Source organism: Paramormyrops kingsleyae, chromosome 1 (assembly GCF_048594095.1).
Source record: "Paramormyrops kingsleyae isolate MSU_618 chromosome 1, PKINGS_0.4, whole genome shotgun sequence".
NCBI classification, from domain to species: Eukaryota; Metazoa; Chordata; class Actinopteri; order Osteoglossiformes; family Mormyridae; genus Paramormyrops; species Paramormyrops kingsleyae.
In genome coordinates this window covers 64,457,896-64,484,593 of record NC_132797.1, presented here as the reverse complement: position 1 = coordinate 64,484,593, position 26,698 = coordinate 64,457,896, and the positions used below count along the sequence as shown (strand labels likewise).

The following is a 26,698-nucleotide window of genomic DNA, read 5'->3' as shown; positions in this document are numbered from 1 at the left end:
GCCGTAACATTAAAACCACTGATAGGTGATGTGAATACCATTGATGTTGTTACAATGGCACCTGTCAAGGGTGCCATTATATATTAGGCAAGTGAGCAGTCAGTTCTTGGCTTTGATGTGTTGCAAGCAGGGAAAATGGTCAAGTGTAAGGATCTGTGTGACTTTGACAAGGACCAAATTGAGATGGCTAGATAACTAGGTCCGAGAATCTCCGAAACAGCTGGTCTTCTGGGCTGTTCCTGGTATGCATTTGTCAGTACCTACCAAAAGTGGTCCAAGGAAGGCCAACCGGTGCACTGGCGATGGGATCATGGGTTCCCAAGTCTCATTTATGTGTTGGGGGAGTGAAGGCTAGCCTGTTTGGTCCAATCAGACAGGAGAGCTACTGTAGCAGAAATTGCTGAAAAAGTTAAGCTAAAAGTTAATGCTGGCTATGAAAGAAAGGTGTCAGAAAACACAGTGCATCACAGATTGCTGCGTATAGTTTGAGTGCTGATCTCTGTCCACTGCCGAAAGCACTTACAAATGGGCATGTGAGTGTCTGGATCATAGAGCAATGGTATATTCATGTGTTAAATTTATCATTATATATTATATTTAATGGGGTTTATATATATATTATATAATGCCAATTCAGTAAATTTATATATATGTGTTTACCATACTTGAAACCTCAGTTTTCAACTTAATCATTTATATCAGGATTCTCAATTTTCCGCTTGAAAAGTCTTTACAGACAAAGAAATCCTTAACTGTAAAGGCTGATTTGCACTTCTGCATCAAATTGACAACCTAGACCCCCCAGAAAAGTAACCACAAGTCGCAGTGACGCAGACCACAACGCTTCATAAATTTTTTTTATAGTAGCGAAGAAAGCAAACACCCGGGGTACTTATATAGGTGATTGAACCTGAAGCATTAGTTGTATCTAACATTAAATAACTTATTTATAACTCAATGCTTCAGTTTTATTTTCTCTTGCTTCTCCAGAATCTGTGCTAAAGTTTGTTGTTGTGGTCAACCTCTTCTAGCATTGGTAAACTCCGTGTTCTTTGCACTATGGTGCACCTTCAGACACTTCATCAGATTGCTTGTGTTAAATGACATGCTGTCCCTTCTTCCTCTTGACACTCTAACAGAACAGAGTTTATAGTCTGCTTTCCTTTTGTCGTTGTCCCTTATCATAAAATATGTCCAAACTTCTGACATCCTCTGCATTTACTCGCCAATTTGCCTATGCCGGTGTTAGCTGCATTTATCCTTCCCAAATGTTTGTAATTAACAAATCTCTCGCTGGATGCCAAAATCTGATTTGGTGGCAAAAAAAAAAGGTGCAGCTTTCAGTTTTAATGTAATGTTGCAATTAAGTGGTATCGGTTCTTGTTATCGGACAATTTTTACGAGTATGAGCATATGAGTACCGTATCCCCTAGTTTTCAGTTTTGGGTGGCCGTGTGTCTGTGTGTCTGTGTGTGTGTGTGTGTGTGTGTGTGTGTCTCATTTATCTGGGGAAGGGATGGTACCAGGATGCACTACTTGGAGAAGACAATCTGGCAGTAGCAGTGTGATGTTGTGGATGTTCTCCAGGGAAACCTTGGATGCTGGCCTTCATGTGGATGTTACTTTGGCACATACCTCCTACTTAAACGTTGTTGCAGACCAGGTACACCCCTTCATGGCAGTGGTATTCCCCAATGGCAGTGGCCTCTTTCAGCAGGATAATGTCCCCTCATGCTATAAAAATTGTTCAGGTGTGGTTTGAGGAACTTAAACCACTTGGCCTCCTCATTCCTCAGATCTCAATTTGATCAAGCTTCTGTCCCACCTCACAACTTACAGGACTTAAAGGATCTGCTACTAACATCTTGGTGCCAGATACCACAGAACACCTTCAGAGGTCTTGTGGAGTCCATGCTGTGGTGATGAGGGGGACCTACACAATATTAGACGGATGGTTTTAAGGTTATGGCTAATCAGTGTTTATTATATTCATGTATATATCTAATAGCTCTTGTAGCTCAACAAGTATGCATTAGTAATGTTAATGTAAAGATCGTAGGTTCAGATCCCAGGGAGCAAACACAAATTGTAGCCCTTCTCTATACTGTAAGTTGCTTTGGATAAAAGCATCAGATAAATGCAATGTAAATTTTGAGAAAGGTTGATAAAAATATATTGCAAAATATATGCTGAGTATTCAGGGACGGTAATTAAATGTTTGCAGTTCCAGAGCTCAGATTCAAGAGCGTTTGGTAAATAAAGTCCCCAGAACTACAAACAGCTCTCTCCAGGTGGGTAACTGCGCTGCAATGGGGTGAAAGGTCACGTTTGAGGCGTCTGAGGCTAATGACAAGTTCACAAAGGGTCCCAGGCCCGCTGAGCCATCCTGCCCAGAGTGGCATTTGTAGGTAAACGTTCCTTTGACGTTCTTTCGGTTATAAAAGCCCACAGTCATAAACAGTTGCACAAATCGCAGGAAATTACTTCCTAATTCCCTGTGCCAATTATTCTTTTTCTATTTTTAAATATTCCAACAATTAAACAAGCCCTGAAGTGTGTGTTCCTAGCATATCCTGTAACTGAACCATACAGGACCATCTGCTGTTTACAGCTGTACAAATAAAAAAAAATAATCATTAATCATTATCATTGGGGAAAAAAACGTAGCTCATCTGCCTATCAGCATCTCAGCTGCAACTAAATGCATTTATACTGAGAGGCGATATGAGTGTATTCTTTAGAATACAATAGAATGCCTTTGCTGTCATTGTAAGAAGTAACAAAACTCAGTGATTTGTTTGCAGTTTTCCTGCCTTCGCCAGGGGATGCGTTAGCTGAAGCACTTTCTCGCCCGATTAATGTATTGTGCCTTTGTTAATGTTCAGTTTACCATTACTGCACTATTTTTGTGAAATATCCTTTTCAAAATATAAAAAAAGTTGTAACTTATTGACGAAGGAAAAATGTGGGTCCAGACGTTAAACCAGTTGAGAACCAGTGAGCTGCAGCCCAGGAAAATGAAGGGGTGTCCATCCTTACGGATAATGCCTCCCAACTAAACTGTAACTGCCGTTCGATGGAAACTGGCAGCTGAAGCTACAGATCACACCTAAACCGATTTGGTCACAGATCAGTCCTAAAGTGATTTGGCTGCAGATCAGATCCAAACAGATTTTTCCTATGTACAGATTATCTGGCTACACCGGAAGGTTTGGCGGATGCTAATGCTTGCAACATTATATTTTTGTTTCTCTGATATGTAGCCTTGCCTTCTTTTAAGTTGCACAAGCTCTGTGGAATTCTCCTCTCCTCCCTTTTTTTGTGATTGTTGCTGGGACACGACACAGATAAACACACAAAGCCGTGGTGAACATGGGCTGGGAGGCAAACTGCTGTATTAAAAAAAAAAAAAAAAAACTGTTACGCTGAGCGAGATAAGAGATTTGCTGTATTATACATCTGAGGCGACGCTTAACCATCCATAAAGGGAAATCGGCTTGGTTCAGCTAATTTGGAGAAGTCCTTTGTGAATTTATCTGGACCGGTGACCCTCAGGCTCTGAACAAACCAGAACTTCCTGCTGGATTCCCTATGTGCAACTCTGACCTCGTCACTCTAATTGGATTTTAATTAGATTTGGTCTCATTTATTTACCCAACTCCACATTTTGATGCAGAGATAAGACAGGCAGACACTGGAACTTCTCCAGATGGGCTCCTGGCAAGAAATAAGCAGATTTTTATCTTTGGTTTTAACGTGGAACTGCCATTTCCCAGCAAAGCCAGCTGCCCCAGAGAGCTTGGGAAATGGCATTACCATCGATTAGACTTCCTTAAGGTGCTTCCTCTGGGCATCACCATGCCGACTTCCAGTAATTTATGGATGTTTACACACTTTCATTCACTCCTTGCATCTTGTTGTTGCTTCTTATCATGTGACTGGGTGTAGTATCGTTTTGCTGTTGCTGTCACTGAGAAATAACTCATACTGACTGGTCCTCATGTCTTAAGTTGCTATGAGCAGATTGAGGTACTATTCCTTCTTGGGAGAAGGATCTTTTTTGTTACTAGGCTTAACTTTAGATAGGGAAGTCTTCCAATTTTAAAGTGAGCTCTACTCACCTGATTGGCTATCACGTTCATGCGACTACACCAGCATCTACCCAAGGGCTTCAAACAAAACTCACACTGGTGCTTTGATGTGCCAGCCTTCAGTAATAGGTCAGTACGATCAAGCTCCCATCTTTGTCTGTTCCAGCTTTAAAGAATGAGATTGAGTTCATGATATCAATTTACGCGTAACATTTAGAAAACGACAGAAGCAACGGGAAAATTGCTTCTTGGTGTCCTGGCGTAATTTAGCTATTGGTGCAGCTTCCTTGCTTTTTAGACAGGCTGAGTTCAATAGATGAATGTTGGTTTTATTTATGGGATTCGTGACATTTGGTGTGGGTGCCTAGCCGTGTCTCAGTGAGGAAGAACGTTACAGTTTGTAAATTGCAGTTTATAATTAAAACGGAGAGAAGTCATTTTTAAAAGAACGTGACTTGCTTTCTGTTGGATGGGCTGGCTTTATGACTCCCACCCCCCCCCCCCCACCACCACCACCCCCCACCCCCCCCCCCCCCCCCCACCACCACCACCACCACCCCCCCCCCCCCCCCCAACTCTGACAGATTCGCATGCAATATAAATGTCACAGCACTACGTTAGGTCCCCAGCACTGAGCCTTTCATTATTGTCTTTAAATCATCTGTCAGAAATGAGATCTGGTCGAATTTTTACAATGGAGATTCGTCTCAGCTTTGTGCAGTACAGCTAGAACTAGGCCTGGCCAAGCATTAACTCTATCCCACAATCCATTGCCATATTGCATCAAGGGTTTTATTGACTATTGCTAATGTACTGCTAATGACGGTTAAATGAGATATATAATGGTAATACCTGGTTTACAATAACCTGGACTGAAATGAACAGATTTGCAGATTTGTTTCTTAAATGAGATGCAGCTAACGATATATTTTTCGGTTAGCTTGGTTCAAACACCTTAAATCTTTTTAGATATATGTTCTTAATTTATGGCCTTAGTAATGTATTCTGTGTGCTTTTCAAAGTATTGGAAGGAGTCCCTTTTAGTTAAATGCCCCAAATCAAAACAAATTATGAGGATATAGCTTCAAAGAGTTGCCTAGTTGGCTTTTTTTTTTTTTTTTAACGCAAACATTAGCATTGCCTGGAGGCCCTGGATGCGATTGGAGTGGAGTTAATATCTTGTTTGGGGCTCAAGGGAAAAACTGTACTGTAATGAGTCTGGAGTGTTTTTCTGGATCTTTCTGCTGATCCAGCCATTACAGTGATGGGTAAACAACAGAGAGCTCACCTCAACTCCCGAACTAACGGCCTTGCTAGGAAGCACACGTGATGCTAGCTTTTCCTAAAGGTAGTCGTGTTCCCATGCTTGATTACCCACACACAGCTCTGCAGATGGAGCTTGCTGAAGTCGTAGAACGGGTGAGTCCAACCCTGTTACTTCGTCTGGAGACATGCAGAGAATATGCGGTGGTTTCCGCATCGCTTACGAGCCGTTTGACCACCCCATAGCTGTACAATTAGCATCGATTCCTTGTCTGTTATGAGCTCGTTACAGATCTTTGGGTGTTGGCATGGTTACTGCAAGATTATCAGTTTGGGCCAAAGAAGGTCTCAACATCTGCTGAAAAAACATCATATAAGGAGTGTGCTTAGGATGATGTCACCAGATTTTTGTAGTAGTGTGGCATCGTTATGCAAAAGACCAATCATAATGTATGCAGGCAGTCTTCAAACCATTGCATGTTTGGTAGCTTAAATACTGCGTTTCATTCATTTACAATTTCAATAACATCACTACGCTAGTTTACTTGCTTTAGCAAACTTGTCCTTGAATTAAGCTTGAGTTTTTGTTCTTAAAGCAAACACAACAAATTTCCTCTTGGGGTCAATAATGTATATCTGTTTATTTTCTCAAGCTGTTTTATAAAAAAAAAATTGTTTACTTAGCTAGTCTACAATAGTATTGAAGACAATGAATTTGGACCATAAATGAGACTGAAATAATATTGTTAATTCATTGTCATAAGTTTGGTACATTTGAACGTCAGTTTTAAATGCATTTGTGTATTTATTGACAAAAATCCCTGAAGTGGTTTTCCTGTGCATGTGAGGCCTTTATCCATGAGCAGCAGAGGTTTGCTGCAGAGAATGCATACAGCAGCACAGGCAGACTGACAGTACCTTCACACAAACACCCACGTAACTCGCAGATCGGCGCGTCGGCTAAACATCTGAGTTCACTGAGCCGCACCATTAGCATTGGAGGGCCGATGGTCGGTGATGCATCATGATCAGCGGTGTTAGATGAGGCACTCTGGTGTTAAGGATGAATGTGCCAGGCCTCTGTGCTCTGTTACATTCTCCTCCATCTTCGTTTCCAGCGTCTTTGCTGTTATGTCTGCAGTGTTTAAGCTGCTTCTGCGTAAGTGTGTCTGTTCCCACGTCTCCATGTCGCCAGTCCCGGTCTAAAGGGAAGTGAGATATGTGTTTGGGGTAGCTGTTGCCCCTGGGGTCACTGGGGTATCAAACCCTTTGCCCCCACCCATCCTAAAAGAGGACTCACCCTTACAGTTGGCCTCTGATTTAGCTGCATGTAATAACACAATAAGCAGTAACTAGAAGCATTATAGTGACAGGCAACAATGTACAGCCGTTACATTTTATATATTTAGCAGACAATTTTTTCCCAAAGTGACATACCAGTGAAGAGGTTCAGCCAACATTCCTAGAGCAGTTGGGGTTCATTGCCCTCCAGCGACATTACTCTGCTGACCATGGGATTCAAAGCCACAACCTTCCAGTCATTGGCTCAGATCTTTAACCCACTGAGCCACACATCGCCTCACCCGACACCCATTATTATAATGAAATATTCAAAATAAGATATAAACAGTGGTGGTACATATAATGTTTTTGTACAGATTGGTTAAAAAAAACATAAAAGGATTTTCAGTAGGAATGACCAGGAAAAGTGGTCAGAAGACGGGCTGATGAATGATTTGGAAAATTCACTTGTGACATGGGTTCGCTCTCATGAGTTAGGGAGCTGAAATCTGTAACGAGGTTATTTAGTCTTGCTGTGACTGGTGTTGTAATTAGTCCTACAGTAGGTACTCAGTTCAGTACCTCGTTTTTGACAGATTATGGTGAACAAGGGGGTGTAAAAAGCTTAGAATATGAAACTTATGGGAAACAATAAGTGATATATGCAAATTGCCCTAAGCTTTGCAGGGACATATAATTATAGCTTAATAGAGATTAAATGTTTAACTTGAAGTATGAAATTGTCTTGCTCTATGGAAAAGTTCAGGACGTCAGCCAATGGCAGACAACTCCGAGGACCAGATCGCTTGATTCTAACGAGCTAAAAATACACATCATTAATTCAGACTTAAGAGCTGAGATGTTGTCTGAACCTGAACGGGATCAGGAGCGAGCTGGTCCAGACGCACGGGGGCTGCCGTTGCGAGAGGTAGGTGTCAGTCCTGGAAATCTGGAAAACTGGCATCTCACGGGCCTTTGGACAAACCAGCAACAGAGCAGAAAGTGGGTAAAATAGTGATGGTGTTGGAGTTTTTTTCTTTTTGTAATAAATGTCTGAACTTTGGTCCACTTTCAGACCTTCTGACCAGCCTTTAAGCCACGAGTGAATCGCTTTGCAGAATCCGAGCCCGATGTGCCCCATGTACAGACTGGACCCCTCTGATTTTTCTTAAGCTTTTGAACATTATTTCTCCAGTCATGGTTTCACTGCTCTCTCTGCCAGAGTCTTAAGTCGCGGTTATTACTAGCCTTAAGAGGCAAGTCATACGTGCGATTGGCGATTTAAAGTCCCGGCCTCCCAGAGGGCATGCGTTTGGTTGTTGGGGGAAATGTCAGTCCCCAAAACAGCCCTCAGACACCCCCACGCACAAAGAGCTAAGGCTGAATCCAACCGGGGAGCCCGCAGGTGTGAGACAGAATCCCAGCCTGCAAGCAAAGCCACAATATCTCCATCGCTTACTGACGAAAACGTCCAATTTTAGCCATGTTTTCTTCAGAAGAAACCAACCATCTGGAATCCCATATCCTCAATCCTAGTCTTATTTTGAAGCCTTAAGTCTCTGTTTTATCAGCTGCACGGAGGAGAAACAATCGATAGCACTGAGACGTCCTTGAAATACCAACCTGGCCCAGATGCATGGAGCAGTTCGGATTTCATCAAAACACACGTATTGTCAGCAGAACAATGGGGCCTGTCCTGCCAAATGAAAGTTTCCGGATGCTGACGGGTAAGGGCTCTGTGCCGGAGATGCTGACGTGCTCTCAGAACTTGCCCTTAAAACAAAAAACAAGCCAGTCTGAGGGGAAATAAAGCGAATGGAAAGCAGTGGGCGCCCCGTATCAATGCCTCCAGAGGGCTGCATTTATATTACGATCTGGGGATGCTTCCCTCACCCTGTCACCATGGCAGCCCGATTTGGAAGCCCACACTGGGCCCTGTGAACTCTAACAAGCCTTGGAATGGTCACTTATCTCTGGTAAAGGTATAATTGCTCCAAAGCAATTATTTGCCGATTAAGGATGGTTTGTGAATGAGCTACACAGTGGCGGCGGCTTCAGAACTGCGCTCAAATTGACTTTGATTTATGCTTCAGCTGCCTGCATTTATCTGTGAGCCCAAATCCTGAATTCCACAGCTGGGTAGCGTCGATATTACATCATTAACTCTTAGCTCTCAACTACAACTCTGCATATTTAGGATTAACGGTTAAGATGTCTGAGGGAACTGTGGGTGCACATCTGCATCCGAGAGGGGGAATGTGTACCCCTACATACTGAACACGGGTGCAATTAGTTTATTGCTTTATCGGGGGGGGGGGGGGAAAGCATACTTGATGCAGCAGAGCCCGAATGAAGTGAAATGTAAAATTTAGCTGTTTAATTGAACTTTTTATCATAAAAGATGCCTTTCCACACCCGAGTGCTTTACTGGAGTGTCCTCGATGAGTGTGTACCCATGACCGGAGCCTTCGATTCTGACTGGTCATTGGGGGTTTTCCCCCAATGCCGGATTCAGCCCATTTTCCTGGTAAGTATTCTATCGTAAATATTCTGATTAAAATTAAAACAATCATTTTCTGCCAGATTCATAAATTTTTATGCTTTAAGTAAAATCGCACTAATAAGCTGGTTGGGCAGCTGTTGGTTAATCCGGGGTAATCATCTCGTGACCCGTTTTTCACCGATGCCGAGGTGTCCTTCTGTAGTCTCTGTGTGTTAAATGTGTTCGGGGGGTGTGTGGCTTGTATGGAAAATGGGAGAGAGTGCAGAAGCTGGAGCACCATCCTGAAAAATTCACAAGTTCCCAATTTGAGACACAGACAAGCTGCTGTTGCCTTGGGATTTGTCTGGTCGCTAACGCGTTTTCCTCCGAAGGGTGTCGACACGCTTCCCGGTTTGTCAGGTCCCGTTTTCCATATGCCTGCTGGGCTGGTGAGTACCCCCCTCCCACCACTATCCCATCCTTCCCGGCCCTGGGGAGAGCTGGGCCGTGTGGAATGAGGTACATATCACAAAATGTCTCTTATTATTCCTTTCACGGGCATTGGTGTGGGTTGGGGGGGGGGGGGGGGGAGTTGAGGGCAGTGTGGGACAGAGCTGACAACAAGGACGACTGTCAGTTTAACATCAGATTTATGATGCTTCTGCAATTCCTACCTGGTAGTTTTTGTCAGGTGTGTGGCAAAGTGCAGACTAGACGCCCACGTCGAAAATAATACCGGGAGATTCGTGTGAAAATGGTGAAATATCAGGGAAGGCTGGAACCTTTTAGCTAATCAGTGGAGCAACTGGTCTTTCCTTGGATTTGGCCGGCGGCGCCCAACGTAGCTTGTCGTCACTGAAGTCTCAGACAGGGTGGGAGGCAAAGAAGGGAGAGAATGGGTAATCGGATGGGGGAGAGGGCGGTTGGTGGGACTGCGGGCGGGTAACAGGAGAGGGCGGGTAACAGGGGAGGGCAGGTAATTGTGACAAGGTGGGGAGATGGGCAGCCAGCCAGCCGCAGATGGACTAGGTGTGGGAAGGCTTTGTGTAGGCACTGTGAATCTGCAGAGGAACACTTATTTTTAGCTGCTACGGCAAACCTTGCTTCGTTTTGGCTGTCGCCTGCCCTCTACGCATATGATAGGGACACGCACAGGATTCCCCCCCTCTCCCAAAAGAGTCACCCTGAGACCTTGCAGTTCCAAGCTAATTAATGGCATGCTATCCCTGCCTGGAGTGGGACTTTAGAATTGTTATTACTACCTTCAAAAAAGCCCATTTGTTGTCATTATCCAATCACATCCTATAAACTGGGTCACATGACTCCCCCTCAAGATCTAATCAAGGTCTAAGCCTGGGCATGGTGTAAAAGGGAGAAGAAAGAAACTAGCTTTAGTGGGGGGGGGGATTGGTTTAATCTTCAATTTCGTCAAATGTTCCTCAGTTAAATTTCCTTCATCCTCCACTTGAATAATTACACGTCAAGCAAGGGACTGTGGTCATAAACATTTGCTATCGCTTTTAATTGGATTTGTTTGTTTGGTTTTAATTCAATTATAGTTTACGTGCGGATATGTGAGGCACTCTATTATTTCATCTGTCCACTTGTGCTGCTACCATTACTGTGCATTGTCTTCAGTTTAATTGTTAAATGGTTTAATTGTACAAAGCTAGTGGGGGTAATCTGTAGTTTGCTGAGGGGCAGCTCTGCACCGTTCCCCTCTTCATGGCGGGGGGGTGGTTTTGGACTCCCTGTAATTGTTGGTGTCACGATCAGGCATTTTTGGGGAGACTGGGGTTGACATTCTCATGACCCTCTGATGATCATCTTTCTCTGAAATACAGAAGAAGTTAAAATTCAGACAGAAAATACTTCAAATTACCCTTTTATTTGCAGCAGGCCAGTTAGTTTTGATTTGTGACATTCATCAGTTTGTTAGCCAATGAGAAATCCAAACCCTGGCATTAATACCACAGCATGTGCTCCAATCTGACCTACAGATAGCTACCAGGATAAATGGCAAATGCTTTCAAAGCATCTAAATGGGGCACTGAGCCACCACAAGTTGCTGGAGCAGCATCCGTGTCCCTTGGCTGGATTCTACAGGCTTTTGTTTGAGGGAAATGGCACAATTTATCCATGAGAAATCTTTAAAATATTGCAAGAAAACCACTAATTATAGTGTTTCTGTCTAATCTGTTGCTCCAGAACCTCCCAGTAGTGTGGAGCTCTGGTAACTATGGCGCCATTTTCATACCCATCATACCGTTCTCTGACTCGTGCCCCATGGATGGCAATTTTTTTCCAATTTTTTGTGTTTACTGGCTCTTGCTCTGTTCTCGACAGGGTTGAATGCACCCAAAGCGAGCCAGAAAAGGCATACCATAAGCGGCTGGCCAGAACCCTTCACCATAGGAGACAAATATTGGAGTCCGTGGGCTTTTTTTTGGCCTGTGCCACATGTTCTCGGTCGCTTGTCGAGAACGGGCTGAAAACTGACTCATCTGACCATATGACCACCACCCCCACTGATCAGCTGACCACTGACTGTACCCTTCACACCACACCAAAAGTATTTTTAGGTGATCGTTCTTCAGGAGTGTGACCACAGTGTCCTTCCCTGTGACGTTCTTGACTTGCCGGCACCTGGTGAATCTCCCACACGCTACACTCTACTTGCTTATCTCCATCAAGGACCACAGCCGTGTGGAGTAGGTGTCACCCCATCTCCTTGTTTGCTCAGGCGATACTTCTATCCAACGCAAAATTACAGTTTTTGCTACCATATGTATGTGGCTCAGTAGGTTAGAGCACTGTGCTTGTGTTGATCCAGCCCAGCGCTGGTTCAAATCCCAGGGTTGGCAGAATGATTTCAGCATTGGGCCCTTGAGCAAGGCCTTTCATACCAAACTGTTCCAGGGACAGGCACTTTTTTTTTGAGAGCGAACAGGATTTTGCTTTAAAAAGAAGCGTTTGCTAAATAAATAAAAATGTAGTATAATATTCAAATTTAAATACCTCAGTCGAGGGGAATTGAACTGACAACCTGCTGGTTACCATCCCATGTGCTCAGCTGCTACATTACATGTTAAGCCCAGGAGCTCCCTGCATGGTGAGCGCTCTGTCCCAGTCCTCCTCCCAGTTGTTTTCGTGGATTTGCCGTTGTGGTAGAAACAAGCTGCTTCTTTGATCTTTTGTTTTTGAGCCTTGAACGAGGTTTTAGGCCCGGCAGAAAATAGACCTCAACTTTGGCTGACCGTGATTACCAGCTGGTGCTTTTTTGGCGGAGGAATGTTTACAAATTCCTTATGGCCTCCTGAAGGCACCCAAGCAGTGCCACTGAAGTATACGCTTCGAGTTTGTCCACTCTGATGGCAAAGATGTATCCTGTACTGCTCTGTCATCGACATACATGATGCTAGTGATAAACTTACACTTGCTGGCTTTTTGCTTGTTAATTAGTATTTTAACAGTGCAATAAAAGTCTAGCTGAATTCCGCTGCTATATGCTGAGGTTCCCTGAGGTTGTTTTTATGCTGACAATTTGCTAACCTCCTCGCAGGTAAAGCGGAGCTTTGATTCTGAGCAGAGTCTGTGCTCGGTGACATCACGCTTTCACTAGGAACTTGTTGGTTTTTTGATCTGCTGGTGTAATTGATTCAAACATTCAGCAGATCCGGACAGCTTAGCGCCAACTGGGCCTATGTTACGGCACACGGGCGTCCAAGCTGTGCCAGTCCTGAAAGCTCGTGCGTACCTGCATAAACGAGTGAAGCTAGGAAGGGAGGAAGCCACGGTGGATGACGCTAAGTTGCTAGGCCCCTAGCTTCTGCTGCATGTCTGATGTATCATTTCAGCTGGCAATCATTGCCATTTCAGTCCCATTCCTCCCCAAGAAGAGCGACAGGCTGCCATCTTGGTAGGTGACAGTATTGTTCAAACCGTCGCACGGGACTCATTTGCCTTTGATTGGCTTGAGAAATTGAAAGGGGGGGGGGGGCAGTGTGGGGAGGCTTGAGACCATCACAAATCATATTAAAATCACTCTACAGTAGATTAAGTTTACTGTATATGAAGATGTGTGAATTTGATACCGTGGCTTATCACAGGGGGGCTTTTAAACGTGAAATTACTCCAAAATGAGCCGTATATTGTGCAAGGAAATTGTAGCCTATGGGAGTCATGGTCGCCGTACATGATGTTTTTTGTAAACTTCTTCAGAAACCATTAGGCGCACAACAGGATGTGGTGTTTTAGAAACACTCATGTGCCCATTATGGTATTCTTCCCCCCCACCCAGCTCAGCCTCACATCTAACCCACAACCCAGTGACAGCTCAGCAGAGATCCGAATGTTGGTTCATTATCAAACCCATTATCAGCCACAGATCAGGATGCGGAAAGCATGTTTTAAACAAACTGTCGCCGATTCTTCTATTCGAGACCATAAACGTGTTCTAAAAGCTGCAACACTCTGAGTCGGGTTCAGCCTGTCAGCTACTCAGAATTTATTAACATTTTTTATCACCAGGTTCATTTTTAAAGGTTATTTGCTTCTCTCTGGATACTCCTGTTTTCCTCCCTAAACTGCCCTTATTGTGCAGCTGTGCTCATGAATACCCTTGTTGTGAGCGAGAGCCCAGCACTCAACAGGCATCCTCCCCAGGGCTGTGCCCCCGGTCACTCCGCATCCTCCCCAGGGCTGTGCCCCCGGTCACTCCGCATCCTCCCCAGGGCTTTGCCCCCGGTCACTCCGCATACTCCCCAGGGCTGTGCCCCCGGTCACTCCGCATCCTCCCCAGGGCTGTGCCCCCGGTCACTCCGCATCCTCCCCAGGGCTGTGCCCCCGGTCACTCCGCATCCTCCCCAGGGCTGTGCCCCCGGTCACTCCGCATCCTCCCCAGGGCTTTGCCCCCGGTCACTCCGCATCCTCCCCAGGGCTGTGCCCCCGGTCACTCCGCATCCTCCCCAGGGCTGTGCCCCCGGTCACTCCGCATCCTCCCCAGGGCTTTGCCCCCGGTCACTCCGCATACTCACTAGGATCAGTTCCAGATCCCCACAGCCCTGCATAAATGCTCATGAAAATGATCCATTGATTGGATTTCTGATCGGATTTTCACCCTGTGTTCTCTCAATGCTCTTAAGTAGTATTGTTTGTATAAAGCAGCCAGTATTATTTCTGAGATGTGACAGAAATGCAAGCTCAGTTTTGAAACCGGTCATCCCCTATTGGATTGGATGACCAACCGTCAGGGACATGAACAGGTTACACAAAAGTTTCTCTGCAAGTGTAAAATCACCCAAATTCAACCAGTAACCAAGGTCCGTGAAGAGATAGCTTCACTATGACAGCAGTGGACCGAGAGTGAGATGGAATGTGTAATGTGAAATTTTTACAAAATAAATTTGGTCAAATTTTCTAGTTAAGTACTAGGTGGATTCTTCATTTGCGTTTCCAAGGCTGTTTTTTTTTCTTCTGGTTTTACACAATCTCACTGAAAATGAAGGCTTCCATCTCGTCTGCTTGGGAACAGTCAGGGGTTGAGCTAATGGTCTGGATGAAAATAGAGCTATCAAACACGCACGCTGCAGACGCTGAGGAGCGGCAGTTTAACTTCACATCTAGTTCCCTTTAGAGGCTTTTAGGCAAGTCATGGTCTAACACATCTGAATAAACCTGACAGAGTCTCTCGCTAGACTTAAAGAAGTGGTGCTTTTTTGAGGGGGCGGCATATGAAAGCATCTGTGAAACTGGTGTCTGGATCCAGCTCCTCAGATCACGAGTCGCAACCATCAAAGCACTTCCTGCAATGCCATGCAGCGTGGTCACCTACATCCACGATGAACTCTAAGAAAACTATTTCTACCTTGGGATACATCATTTGTTCAAGTAGCGCATGATCTTTAGTACTTGGGTACTTGAAAAATGGTATATTGCATTATAGGATGGGGTTTAATTTTTGTACTTCTCTTTGGACTTGATGGACCATTAAGCAAATAGTAGCAGAGAAGAGGGACACGTATTATTATTCTGTACACATGATCAAAAGTTTAGCTGAAACTTTTCTGGGCACCAACAACCCTGAGTTAGATATGCACTCATGGGAGGTAGATAGATGGAATGGATTGTTTACTACAGATTGGCTTCTGCAAAAGCCATTTTCTCCCCACATTTCAGCTAGAATCAGAGTTGACGCTATTTTTGGCTTGAATGTGATCGAATGCCACTGAACTAAACCTTCTTTTTCATCTAATTCAAGATTTAGCTAAAGAGGTAATTACACCATGTGTAGCATTCAGGTGCAGTAAAAAAGCTCTGTTATAGTTAATAAGAGCTCATTACGTGACCTTTTAAGGGAAATGAAAAGGAGATCAAATTCCCATGATGCAATGGGACAGCAAAGCAAGCTATCTGCTGAAAATAGACCATCTGACTTTATTAGTATTTGTTTTAGAGAGCAATTAATGCATATGATGTCTATCCTGGCTGTTATGATGACTGAAGTAATTTCCCTTGGACAAATTGAAACTTCCACATCATCACTTGCCAAAGTAGAATGGCAGAGAAATGCTAATGAATAATAATAATCTTTCTTGTCTGACAATGTGGTTATACTGGTATCTAGTTTTTAAAGACCATTTTACAAGTGAGGGTTTCCTCTCCGCTGCTGATGTACATACAGCCAAAAATTAAGATATCACACACTCATTTCGCAGTTTATTGGTGAGCTTCTGTAAATAATATGTATTTTTTTGCAAAATGCAGCCTGGTTCTTCTCCGTTTCTCATTAATGAAGGGCTTCTTCCTTGCTTTATGAGACTTCAGTCCTGCTTCTAGCAGCCTGATACAAATTGTCCTAGTATGAAAGTCACTTGTTAGATAAGTTAACAGTCATCTCTGCCATTAGAAAGTTGCTTCTGCCCTCTGCCTGGTGGATATTTGGCTATTGCCAGTGTCTCCTGCTTCACATTACTCTGCTGTTCAGCATAGCCTTCTGCCAGCAGAACCACGTTTAATCCAGGATTTAAAAATGCAAATTTGTTTAAAAATATAGAGTGGCCTCTTAAATATATTCCACGGTTGTATATATTTATTTTATGTTGCTGGCTGACATTCTTGGTGAAAGTGACTTCATTGATAAAACATTTAAGTGCCACGCTCAAGGCAAGGGCATACGAGAGAGTTTGTTCTTAGGGCAGACAAAACTTAATGATTTAAATACAAAGGACTATTTATTGGTGGTGGGGGGGAAATTAATCAAAATTTTGGGGGGTACACGTCCTCCCTGGTTGCTACTCTCCTGGTTCAAAGGACACTTGGTCCTCTTGGGATGTGAGCCAGAAGCCTTCCTGTTAAAATACCCTTAACCACTGCTGATCATTTATAAATTATAGGTGTAAATTGAAGCATTGGCCTGGCCAGACCTTTTATTACTTGCGTTGTCTAATGTTTTATGTATGATTCATGTCTACGAGGAATTTCTCTTACTTTGTAACAGACAGTGAAGTTTTCTGGAATCCCGAATACTGTTTGGCCGAACCTGTTGCAGACGGCCCCAAAACTGACATTCATATGTGCAAATAGAATTCAGTTTGAATGGATTTGGTGTAAATGATGCAAATAACTTTGCGAAGAACAAAAGAGTTGCTTCATGTTTTATGAGTCGGACGGTTATTAACGAAGCCGGTCGCGCAAACTGTGCCATCTCACGTTTATTGCCTTGGCGGCCCTGCGAGATTCATAACTTTCACATTATGGATACGCTCTGTGTTCTCCTTCCCTTATTATGTTGCATATACACATTCACGCACTGCATTAACATCCGCTCGCTTTGGCGACGTCTTTGTGGTATCTTCTGGGTTGAAACCACACCTACACAGGGGTGCGGCTGGAGATTATCGGCCCCTGGAAAGCACATTACATTGAGCCAACAACCTAGACCGATCCAATTATGTCCCAAATTTTTAGGGCCCCTGTCACTCAGGGGCCCTTGGAACCATCTTAACTCTGATCATTTCATACGAAGCTCTCGCATATCTGTATCTGCTCATCTTCCATCCATCCCGCTGCTCATTTCTCTCCTCCGTCCGTCTCCTGTGTGTCTCTTCCTCCTCATTTCTGTTTGCTCCAGTTAACTTTCACAGTCAAGCTTCATTCGCTCCTCTGAAAACAAACAGCGTGCTATGCTTTGAATTGTCTTTAATTCCACCATCTTTGGTTGGTCTTGTTTTCCCAATAGTACGGAAGAGCTACACAAACCTGTTCAAATATGAATTCACATAGAACTCTTATCGTTATTTTATTTATTTGTTTGCTCGTTTGTTTTTGTTTTTCTTGCCCAAAGATTTTTGTGGTTTGGGTTACATGTATGAATAAGTTACATGGGGTAAAAATGTCTGACATTATACAGTGTGCGTAGTTTATACCATCCATCCATCCATCCATCCATCCATCTGTCTTATCGTAGTCAGGCTTGAAGCTTATCCCAAGCAGCACAGAGCACGCTGTAGGGGTACAGGATGACAGCCATGACACCCCCCTCCAGTTTGTACGAAATAAAGATAAGCACATGGAGCCGTCGTCCTGTAACCCTGACCAGGATAAGGGGCTAGAAGACGGATTCACCTGTAGTGGTGTCTGAAATCAAAAGAAATCTTCATTCACGATGGAATTTTGTAGTACAGTAGGTCCCAACAATGGGCTGCAGAGCCCAGACTACAATTCTTGCTTGCAGTGCCTCTGTATGTATTCCAGAGTGAGGCAGTGAGACATGGTAGAACAATTACAGAGCAGGAACAGAGGATGGGGGCCAGTAAAAACCGTGCTCTGTGTCATGATTCACTGCAATGGGGCTCCGCTGGAGTCTGGAGCAGTGTTCCGTATGAGATTTTTGGCTATGCTAGCTGTTTGGTTTCCCAGGATCAAGCAGACTTTGTTCTTCCCCTTTAAAGCTTTCAATACACCTTAAACAGTCTATGACTGACATTTCTGAAGTCTTACAGCCGGCTCCTAGTTTGTGTGCTAATTAAACTGGGCTCACGAGCCCTGCTTGGCTGCCATCTGCATCAATTTAATGAGCGTGTACATATCTTCCAAAAAACTTTTTGTATGCGCATCATAGGTTTGGTGTGCAATCTCAGACATCTTTATTGTCAGCTTTTCTGGTGCACTGTGGTGGTGACAAACATTCCCGAGGCCATTTCCCACCTGCCCTGGGCCTGGTACAGACAGCAGGCTATTTATTTTAAACTGAGTCCAGGATCCTTGTTAACAGAAGCACAGCCTGTAAGTAGACACTGTGACCATACCCTATAATCATGCCCCAGTGGCTTAAACTCTGAGATTTTCCTCACTGACTGCTCTCGTCTTAGGAGGGTCCTGACGGCCTTAGCACTGGGCATTTTGTACATTTATAAGGGAAGTAGCCCAATAGCGGTTGTCTCCATGGCTACTCATTAGAATTAGAATCTGGGGGGAAAATGTTATGGAATTTTTTTTGTATGTCATTTGTTTCCCCAGAATTTTCTAATAGAATGAGCCCTGAGATTCCACAGGGGAATGAAGGGAAGGAAATGTCAGTCGAATTGATGCCATTCATTTCTTTTGGCATTTTGTGCAAGTAAAAAAGCTTTGGAGATGTGATTTTTTTATTATTATTATTATTGTTTGCAATAAATAGCACTGTTGAATTGTAAACTAGGAAAAAAATAACTTTCATTTGTAGAACACTTGAATCCTACCCCTCAGTGCTCCTCTTCAGTAGATATTACAAAGCAGGAACTGAAGGGTTATGAGCCAGAAGAAAAAAACTAGACAAATTTCAGAAGGAGTTTAATATTTCTCGGCCTAAACAAATGAAAAATATATTCCCAATTTGCTCCTGTACTTGTGTCCCTGGGAAAGGCCTTGTCAAATGGAGAATGGAAAAAGCACCCCTTCTGTGTGTTGCTTCTGTCCTCAGTGGTTTGTGCTATACCAGTAAAAGGCTCCCATCGTACAGCGAGTGATTCAGGAGTGTAAAATAACAGGGAATCCAGCAGGAGGTCTTTTTAGACCACCACCCCCCCCCAATCCCACCAGCTCACCTTCCTCAGCAGGTAATGTTTTCTCAGAAGCTGTGACTCTTAATTAAAGGTTAGATTGAGGGGTGGAAGAAGTCATAGAGCCTCACTTATTCAGAATGGACAAGGGCTTTAAGGAGAAGGAGAGACTGTGTCTGTAGTTTGCTTTTGAGAGGCAGGTCAGCCAGGGGCCATTGTAACATTGGAGGTTATAAGTGAGGCTATAATTTATATATAGGCGCTAAACTTGTCATTAGCCAATGATATGTTTAGAATTAATAAGTGACAGAAGAGAGGGCACTTTAGGGTCAATGAGCTTTCAACTGGTGGCCTGCGCCCTCCTGTGGCCCTGGTCCCCATTTACACTCCTGAGGTCATCGGTCTGATAACTTGATGAAGTGTCGTGTGATTCATGTTTAAGCGTTTTTCAAATCTCTAAACCAGGCCATCTCCATAAGCAGTTGTTTGCAACTTCATGTCCAGTGTCTCTAATTCACATCTAATTGCTACTGAAAATGTAGATTTTAAAAAAATTATTTTCACACGAAAAGGCATCTCTTATTTTTTGGTTACCAGTGAGTTTATTGCCAGGAGACCTATTTTTAGGTACCTGAAGAAAAAATATATAACAATGAAATGAAACATCACAATCTGTCAAGAAAAAGGCTTCTGGCTCTTTTGCAGTTTTTATAGAGGCTTTTCCAGAACTTTCCAGGGACCACTCCAGAACTGTGACAGAGAATAGGTAATCTGCCAGGAGCAAATGTCCTTGTCATTTAAGATGCACACAAAAGAATATTTTTTCCCCATCCAGAGCTCATTCCTATCTTGGCTCGCATTTAAAATGGCTTTGCATTTAAGACTGTTTTCGTATTTTACTTTTTTCTGTTTTTTAATTAGCTGGTCGATGAAAATTTCCATAGCAATGTGACATACTGACAAAGACAGTAAATTATTTTCCATTGCTGTTGCGCTCTCTAGATGGGCTCATTCTCAAGTGTGATATTCAGAGAGGCCAAGATCTGCCCTGTGGTTCTGGCATGTGAGAAGCAGAAGTGATGTACCTCGAAAAAAACCAATTTGAAATATGTGCTTGGACCACAGGAATTAAGTCGTTCCTGCTCTTAGATTTAGGGGGCATTGTGGAGAAACACATACAGCTGACAACAGATTACAAATCCCACATTGATAGGCGCATATTATTTCTAAAATTATATTCCATTTTTGGTTCAGAAATTCAGATTCGCCCAGTAACAATATTTGACATTTTCCCAGTAAAATGCAGGCTGACTTGCTTGAGCTTGTAGGAGTGGTGTATGGATTAGCTGGTTAGGACTTTGTGCCCATGATCAGAAGGTCACCAGTTCAAATCCCAGAGCTGGCAAACTGATGCTGCTTTCAGGCCCTTGAGCAAAGCCCTTAACCCCCAGTTGCTCCAGGGACACTGGCTGACCCTGTGTTGTGACCCCCCCCCCCCCCCCCAAACTTACCCTCACTTGTCTGTGTGTTTCTTGGAGAGCTTGATGGGAGGGGCGAAAAGAGAATTTCCTCACGGAGATGTATAAAGTATTACTATTTTATTTTAACCTGCTGGTTTAGCTCTTTAATCAGTTGACTGCTGGTTATTGCTCATTTTCAGTTCCCTTTTCAGGTTAGTTACCCACTTTTCCATCAGCTGAGGCCGCTTCCCGCTGACCCCCCCTGCCCCTGGGGAGGGGGGACGCATCCTTTTTCCGCCGCTTTCGTGCCGTGGGCTTTCCCAAGGTTCTTATCTCGTCTGTTTCCCCTCGTAAGGCTGCACAGGGCTGAGGCTGATGGAGTCTCTCGCTCTGTATTCTGGGCAGCTTCCGGAAGCTTCCTCGGAACAGGGACCGGGAGAGCCATTCCAGGCTGCCGTGCCCGTTTGGGGGGAGGGGGGGCGGTGTGTGCGGCTGGCGGTCTCTCTAGCCGCCGACGCAGACTCCCCCATAGCGCAGAGCGGCGAGCATCCCAAAGCGTGACTCAGTATCCCCCGGCCACCTCACTGCCACCTCACACACGCGTGTGCCGGGCTCTGTAGGCGGTAACTCCGTGCCCCCCCCCCCCCCCCCCCCCCCCCAGCATCTCAGAGCTCGTCTGAGAGCGGTCTTGCCCGGTAGCGATTAAAGTATTTTTTAATTATTATTTATGTTTTTTTTTTTTTTTGGGGGGTGGGGCATAATTCACACAGAGGAGCCAACCTTATTAGCCAGTGATATGTTTTGATTCAGTGAGTGACAGGACAACAGGCCAATCAGTTTTCAGCTGGGGTCAGTGTCCCTGTGGCCCCTCGTACACCCCTGGTGTTGCCTATTGGCTTGCGGCCATGGCCTGCCCCTCCCCCTGCATCCTTCGAAGGTTGTGCCTGTGTCCCATCCGGCAGCCCGTGGCATGTCCTCACCCCACATGATCACAGACGGCGGCGTCGTGCTGCTTTGGACCCCTTGGCCATCGAACGCTACATCCATCACCGGCCCGACCGGCTGCTGCCCTCTGCTCTGGTCAGGGTGACCGTTCTGCTTGGCCGTCAAGTTTGCTGCTCCTTGCCGTGGCCAGGACGGCACTATCGCTTCCTCTGTAGTGGGATTGGAGCCACATTAATGGCAAGAGCCCCCCCTCCTGCGACGAGCAGCTGGGAGATGGATGGATGGATGGATTACTGGTGATCCTGATGAAGGCTTTTTTCTCTGGGTACAGTAAGGCTTACAAACATGGCAGCTGCTTTAGTGACACGCCCCTGACAGGAACCCACGATGCCCTCCGCTGAACAACTCATACGAGTGTGAGAATCTCCTGCTTCCCCCCCCTAACTCTCAACCCCTGTCTGTCTCCTGATTTGATTGCCAGCCACTTAACGAGCCGCATCGCCCTCTTAATTAATCGTCCGCTGTCCCCTGTCCCCCTCCTGTCTGTGACAAACACGTGCACAAACAGCCTATGGGGGGCGTCCTTTCACAGCCCCTCCGGAGCCCTGGCGGCCTGATGCACGGCTCCACAGATGGTGTCTACGCTCCCCCGTCAAATGGCTATTTTTGGGAGGCTGAACAGAGGGGAGCTGCAGAAAGGATGTACCTGAATCGCCGTGGAGACGGTCTGCTCTCTTCCTGCTGCCAGCGAGGGCCGGTCTTGTGATGTTTGCTCATTTGCTCCATCGCATTTTCGTCCAGGAGCAGCCTGCTTTGATTTACTCCCTCTTCTTAGGTCTTCCGCTGGAAGATCTCTCGTCAGACAAGTGACACCTCAACACCCCCGCCACCTCCACCCCCCGGTTACTGGTTTACGGGCTGGGGGCCAACACACAGACAGATGTCAGGCAGGTGCCAAGGGATGTCTCAAAACGGTGACCTCATCGCAACCTACGGGACAATAGCCCAGTGAGCGTTTGTCACGACCCGACTCCTGGCTCCCACGCCACCCTCGCCTGCTCACCCCTCGCCTGAACCTTTCCTGACGTCACTTGGCCTCAGCAGTGACTCAGCGCTAATGTAGACTCAAAGGACTTGTCAGTGGGCATCCTAACACTTCCAGGCCGATTCCCGATTGGCTCTCTCGCCTCTCTTGGCTGATTGATGGGGACAAAGTCATGAGCCTCACATGACAAATTTCACATCACCTTAGCAAAACCGACGTGGTATGATTCACACTGTTGTATAGGTACCACCCCCCTCCCCAGCAAACGCTCCCAAATGGAACATCAGATCAGTCAGATCATTTGAATGCAGAAACTGTTTTGAACGCTTCTGGGCAGCATGGTTGCATTGGGTGTCTCTCCACCTCCTGGGTTGAAGGTTCAGTTCCCACGCCAACTGTTTGTATGGAGATTACATGTTTTCCCTTATGTTAATAAGGTAATTTGTCATCTCTGAATTACCCGTAGTGTATATGTACATACAGCATGTAATAGTGCCCCCTACAGGCCGCAGTCTGGTCTCTTACTTCCTTGCCCATACTCTTGGTAGTGGACCTCCAGAGAAGCCCTCATACTGTAGATACCTAGAAAATATGCCTCTGGAAAGGTTAACTTTTTTTTTTCATCCTGACATTTGTCTGTTTTATTTACCTTGATTTTCTAGGTTTTTCCCACCCAGTGTTTCCTGCTATTTTAACCTCTGTCTTCTACCCTTTGTATTTGCAGGATCAGTCAAATTAGCTGCTGTTCTCTTGTCTTCGCTTTTTATTAACAATTTAGAAAAACAGAAGATCCTTCCACAGATAAACAAATATAAACATGATTGACATGTTATAAGGTTTACCAGCCGTTCACCTTGACTTGATTTGTGATTCAGAATCTCTACATGCCCTACATTGAACAGCTTTAACTGCTGGTGAAGTGGTTTAATCCTCTGATGGACCGGTGGATCTGCAGTATGATCTGACTTTTCAGTTATAAATTCTGGTATTAGCTGGGGAAAGTGTCAGATGTCTCTGGGTTCAGCTCGCTCAGCCGAATTTGGCTGGTACTTGCGATGACACCTGGTGGCTGCTGATCCTCCTCCCTGGCTTAGCGCGAGGCAGTGATTGAGTAGTGAGGAAGCAAGGCGTATCATAAAATCTCTGCAGTTCTTTCTCAGGGGAGGAGAGAGCTGATCTCCCTCGACGCAGATAGCGCCGTGTGCAGGATTTGGGGATTTCCACACTGGCGCGGGAAGTGTGTGAATGGACAGTCATGAACTAAAGTGGTTGTGCAGCACCGAGCGGGTAAACAGCCCCCCAGGGCTTCTAGCTGTCTCATCCCCTCGCAACCCCCCCCCCCCCCCCAAAAAAAACCACTTGCTTAATCAGAGACGACTCCCCTCAGCAATCATAAAATACAAAAGGGAAAACAAAACAAAAAAAGCAAAACATGCACTATGAGTCACCACAGCCATTCTGCGGATGAGATAGGTACCGAAGGCCCAGACGCGGCAGGACGTTCGCTTGGGAAAGCGAGAAGTACAGCCAGTGGATCGTAGAAAAGATTAAGGAAAACTCTCTCCTCACAAAAGCTGAGAACTGAAGGCTTTAAGTTTCTCCTAGATGCAAATAGGCATAAAAACATCCAGTACAGATTGTCTGCGCTTCCTTAGACTTCTATATCCACCCAGGGCCGGAATACCTATCGAGGGGCCCTAGTCTGACATAAGCATGGACACTTAGGTGCTGCTGATTTTACTAGCGCTTCCATTTTAGGTTGGGTGGGGCCTTGATGTTTACAGGGGCTTATAGGCATTAATCTGGTCCTGTCCCCAACCGCCGTGCTATGGCTCTGATGTCCCCGTGTCTCGTCTCTCTCCCCAGTGATTCCCGACACCCTGAGCGTGACATCGGTTGCCCAGAGCCTGAACAAGGTGGAGGGCGACACCCTTCAACTGACCTGTGAGGTCACGCGCCAGACATCCCAGCACAGCCACCTGTCCGTGGGCTGGTTCCTGCGCTCGCCGGAGCGCGACTCACCCCCACAGGACCTGGTCACGCTCTCGCGGGACTTCGTGCTCCGCGCTGGCAACCCCTACAAACAGCGCTTCGCCTTTGGGGACCTGCGGCTGGACAAGACCAGCAGCGCCTCCTACAGGCTCAGCATCTACCGGCTGCAGCCGGCCGACCAGGGGCTGCTTTACTGCGAGGCGGCGGAGTGGATCCAAGATCCAGACCAGTCCTGGTATGCCATGACCCGGAAGCAGTCAGAGAAGACCATGGTGAAGGTGCAGCCCACAGGTATGTTTGGGGATACTGATGACTATGGTTGTGGTAAATCTGTATGAATTATGGCTTCCGTTATACCTTACAAAACCTAGAATCACCCCTGATGTGGTAAATTTCATCAACCCAATCTCTCTAAATCGAAATAGAGCAGTTCAACTGACCGATTTTGACTTCAAATGACAGAATTAGTAGCTTTGACTACATACAAGGTAAACCCAAACGAATCACTATAATTTAATTTCACCCCACACTGGTTAAGAGGATTGTTGGTGATGCGCAGTTATGAATAAGGATTTATTCTCACTTGCATTTAAAATAACTTTGCTACCATTATTTTAACTCTTACTCAGGCAGGGAAGCTCATCTCACTCAATGATGACCAGCTGCTTTTAACGTAAGTGCAGGGAGAAGGTAGTTTATTGGTGTAAGGACATGGATTCATAACCATATAGAGAAGCACTTATACCATGAACAGCTGAACAGTAAAATGTCCAGCTGGATAATGGCAGGCAGTCCAGTGTCTTTGTGTAAAGGCATCAGCGGCGTAACCGGAGAGGCTGCTGGAATATTATCAGTCTTTTGTTATTAGCAGTTAAGGGTTTGGAGCAGCTGGGATGTTTGAGGCCTTCAAAGACTATTAAACTGAATTTACAATGTGGCTCTTGTACAGTGTCTGCCATCCCTGCGCACATCCACAGCTAATATGCAATGCTAAGCATCTGTTTTATATAGAATCCCCCTGTTGACCTAAATGTGATGCAGATATTAAGATTAACGTCGGCTAGTTAATCTTTGCGGGGATCTTTGCAGGCGTCTCGGAATCTAATCTCCAGTTCAGAGCGGATGGTAGCGAGTCCATCTTCCCCTGGAGTTTGCTGTCAGTTCAGGGGTCAGATCTGCAGGGCTTTTAGAGAGCCCCCTCCCCCCCACTCATGTCTGAACAAAGTCATTTCCTTCGTTTGTTCTGTCTTCTTCAGACACTCTATTATTTTTCTTCATCTCTGACACGAAACCCGACACACCGACTCGTGATTATGTTTCCTGTAGGACCCAGAGATGCTGGTTCTTTTCCATAAATCCGCCAGGGGGGCGGGACAGTAGCAGCCCCTGAGTCATCTCTGTTGGAACAGCATTAACACAGGTCGTCCGTCCCCCCCCGCCCCCCCGGCCCACCATGGTGATGTGTGTGTTGCAGGATGGGGTCTGCTAAGCACGCGGCCACTTCCCCCTCATTACACCAGTTTGTTGTGAATTATTCACCACAGTATCGATGCGAAATTGTGTTCAGGATCAGAGCTGCATCATCCAATTAGTGGGTCTGAGCTCTCTGGTGTCTGATACATCAGTCAGGCATCGTTTTTGAGTTTAGTGCAAGTAACTTGTACCAGAATTAGAGTTAAAACCTTTACGAAAGGAAATATTACCATTTTAGTCACTTCCCATGTTATTCCCATGGCTCGCAGTTAGCCTTAACCATTGAAAAGATAGAATATCCACTCTTACGTCGTTAGCAGGGAGGAGGACGCGGCTTTCACTCTCCCCTTAAAAAATGTGTGCCCTTGACAGGCTAGAAAGATCCAGAACGAGGACGGCGGAGGCTGTCCACACGTCGGCCTGTGAGTCACACATCGACCGAGATTTTTGTTTTATTATTTAAGTGGAGGGCACATTCTTTTCTTTCACGGCTACTGCCGCTGATGTCAATCGAAATCAAATCTGCACATTTCAAAGACGCAAGAAATTTTCTAAATAAATTAAATAACTGCTGGGGCCATAGTCGCTGGCTGGTTTAACCCTTAAATCTCCCCTTGACTGTTTCA

At 45.3% G+C, this 26,698-nt stretch overlaps 1 protein-coding gene across 4 annotated transcripts in view; it reads left to right on the top strand.

Annotated features, from left to right (window-relative positions):
* LOC111856128 (immunoglobulin superfamily member 3-like) overlaps positions 1-26,698 on the top strand; it is a 90,006-nt gene that overhangs the window by 37,731 nt on the left and 25,577 nt on the right. For all 4 annotated transcript variants that reach the window (XM_023835845.2, XM_023835855.2, XM_023835829.2 and 1 more), the window contains exon 4: positions 24,474-24,890. In XM_023835845.2, the coding sequence (XP_023691613.2) occupies positions 24,474-24,890 (417 nt within the window). The remainder of the gene's footprint in view (positions 1-24,473; positions 24,891-26,698) is intronic.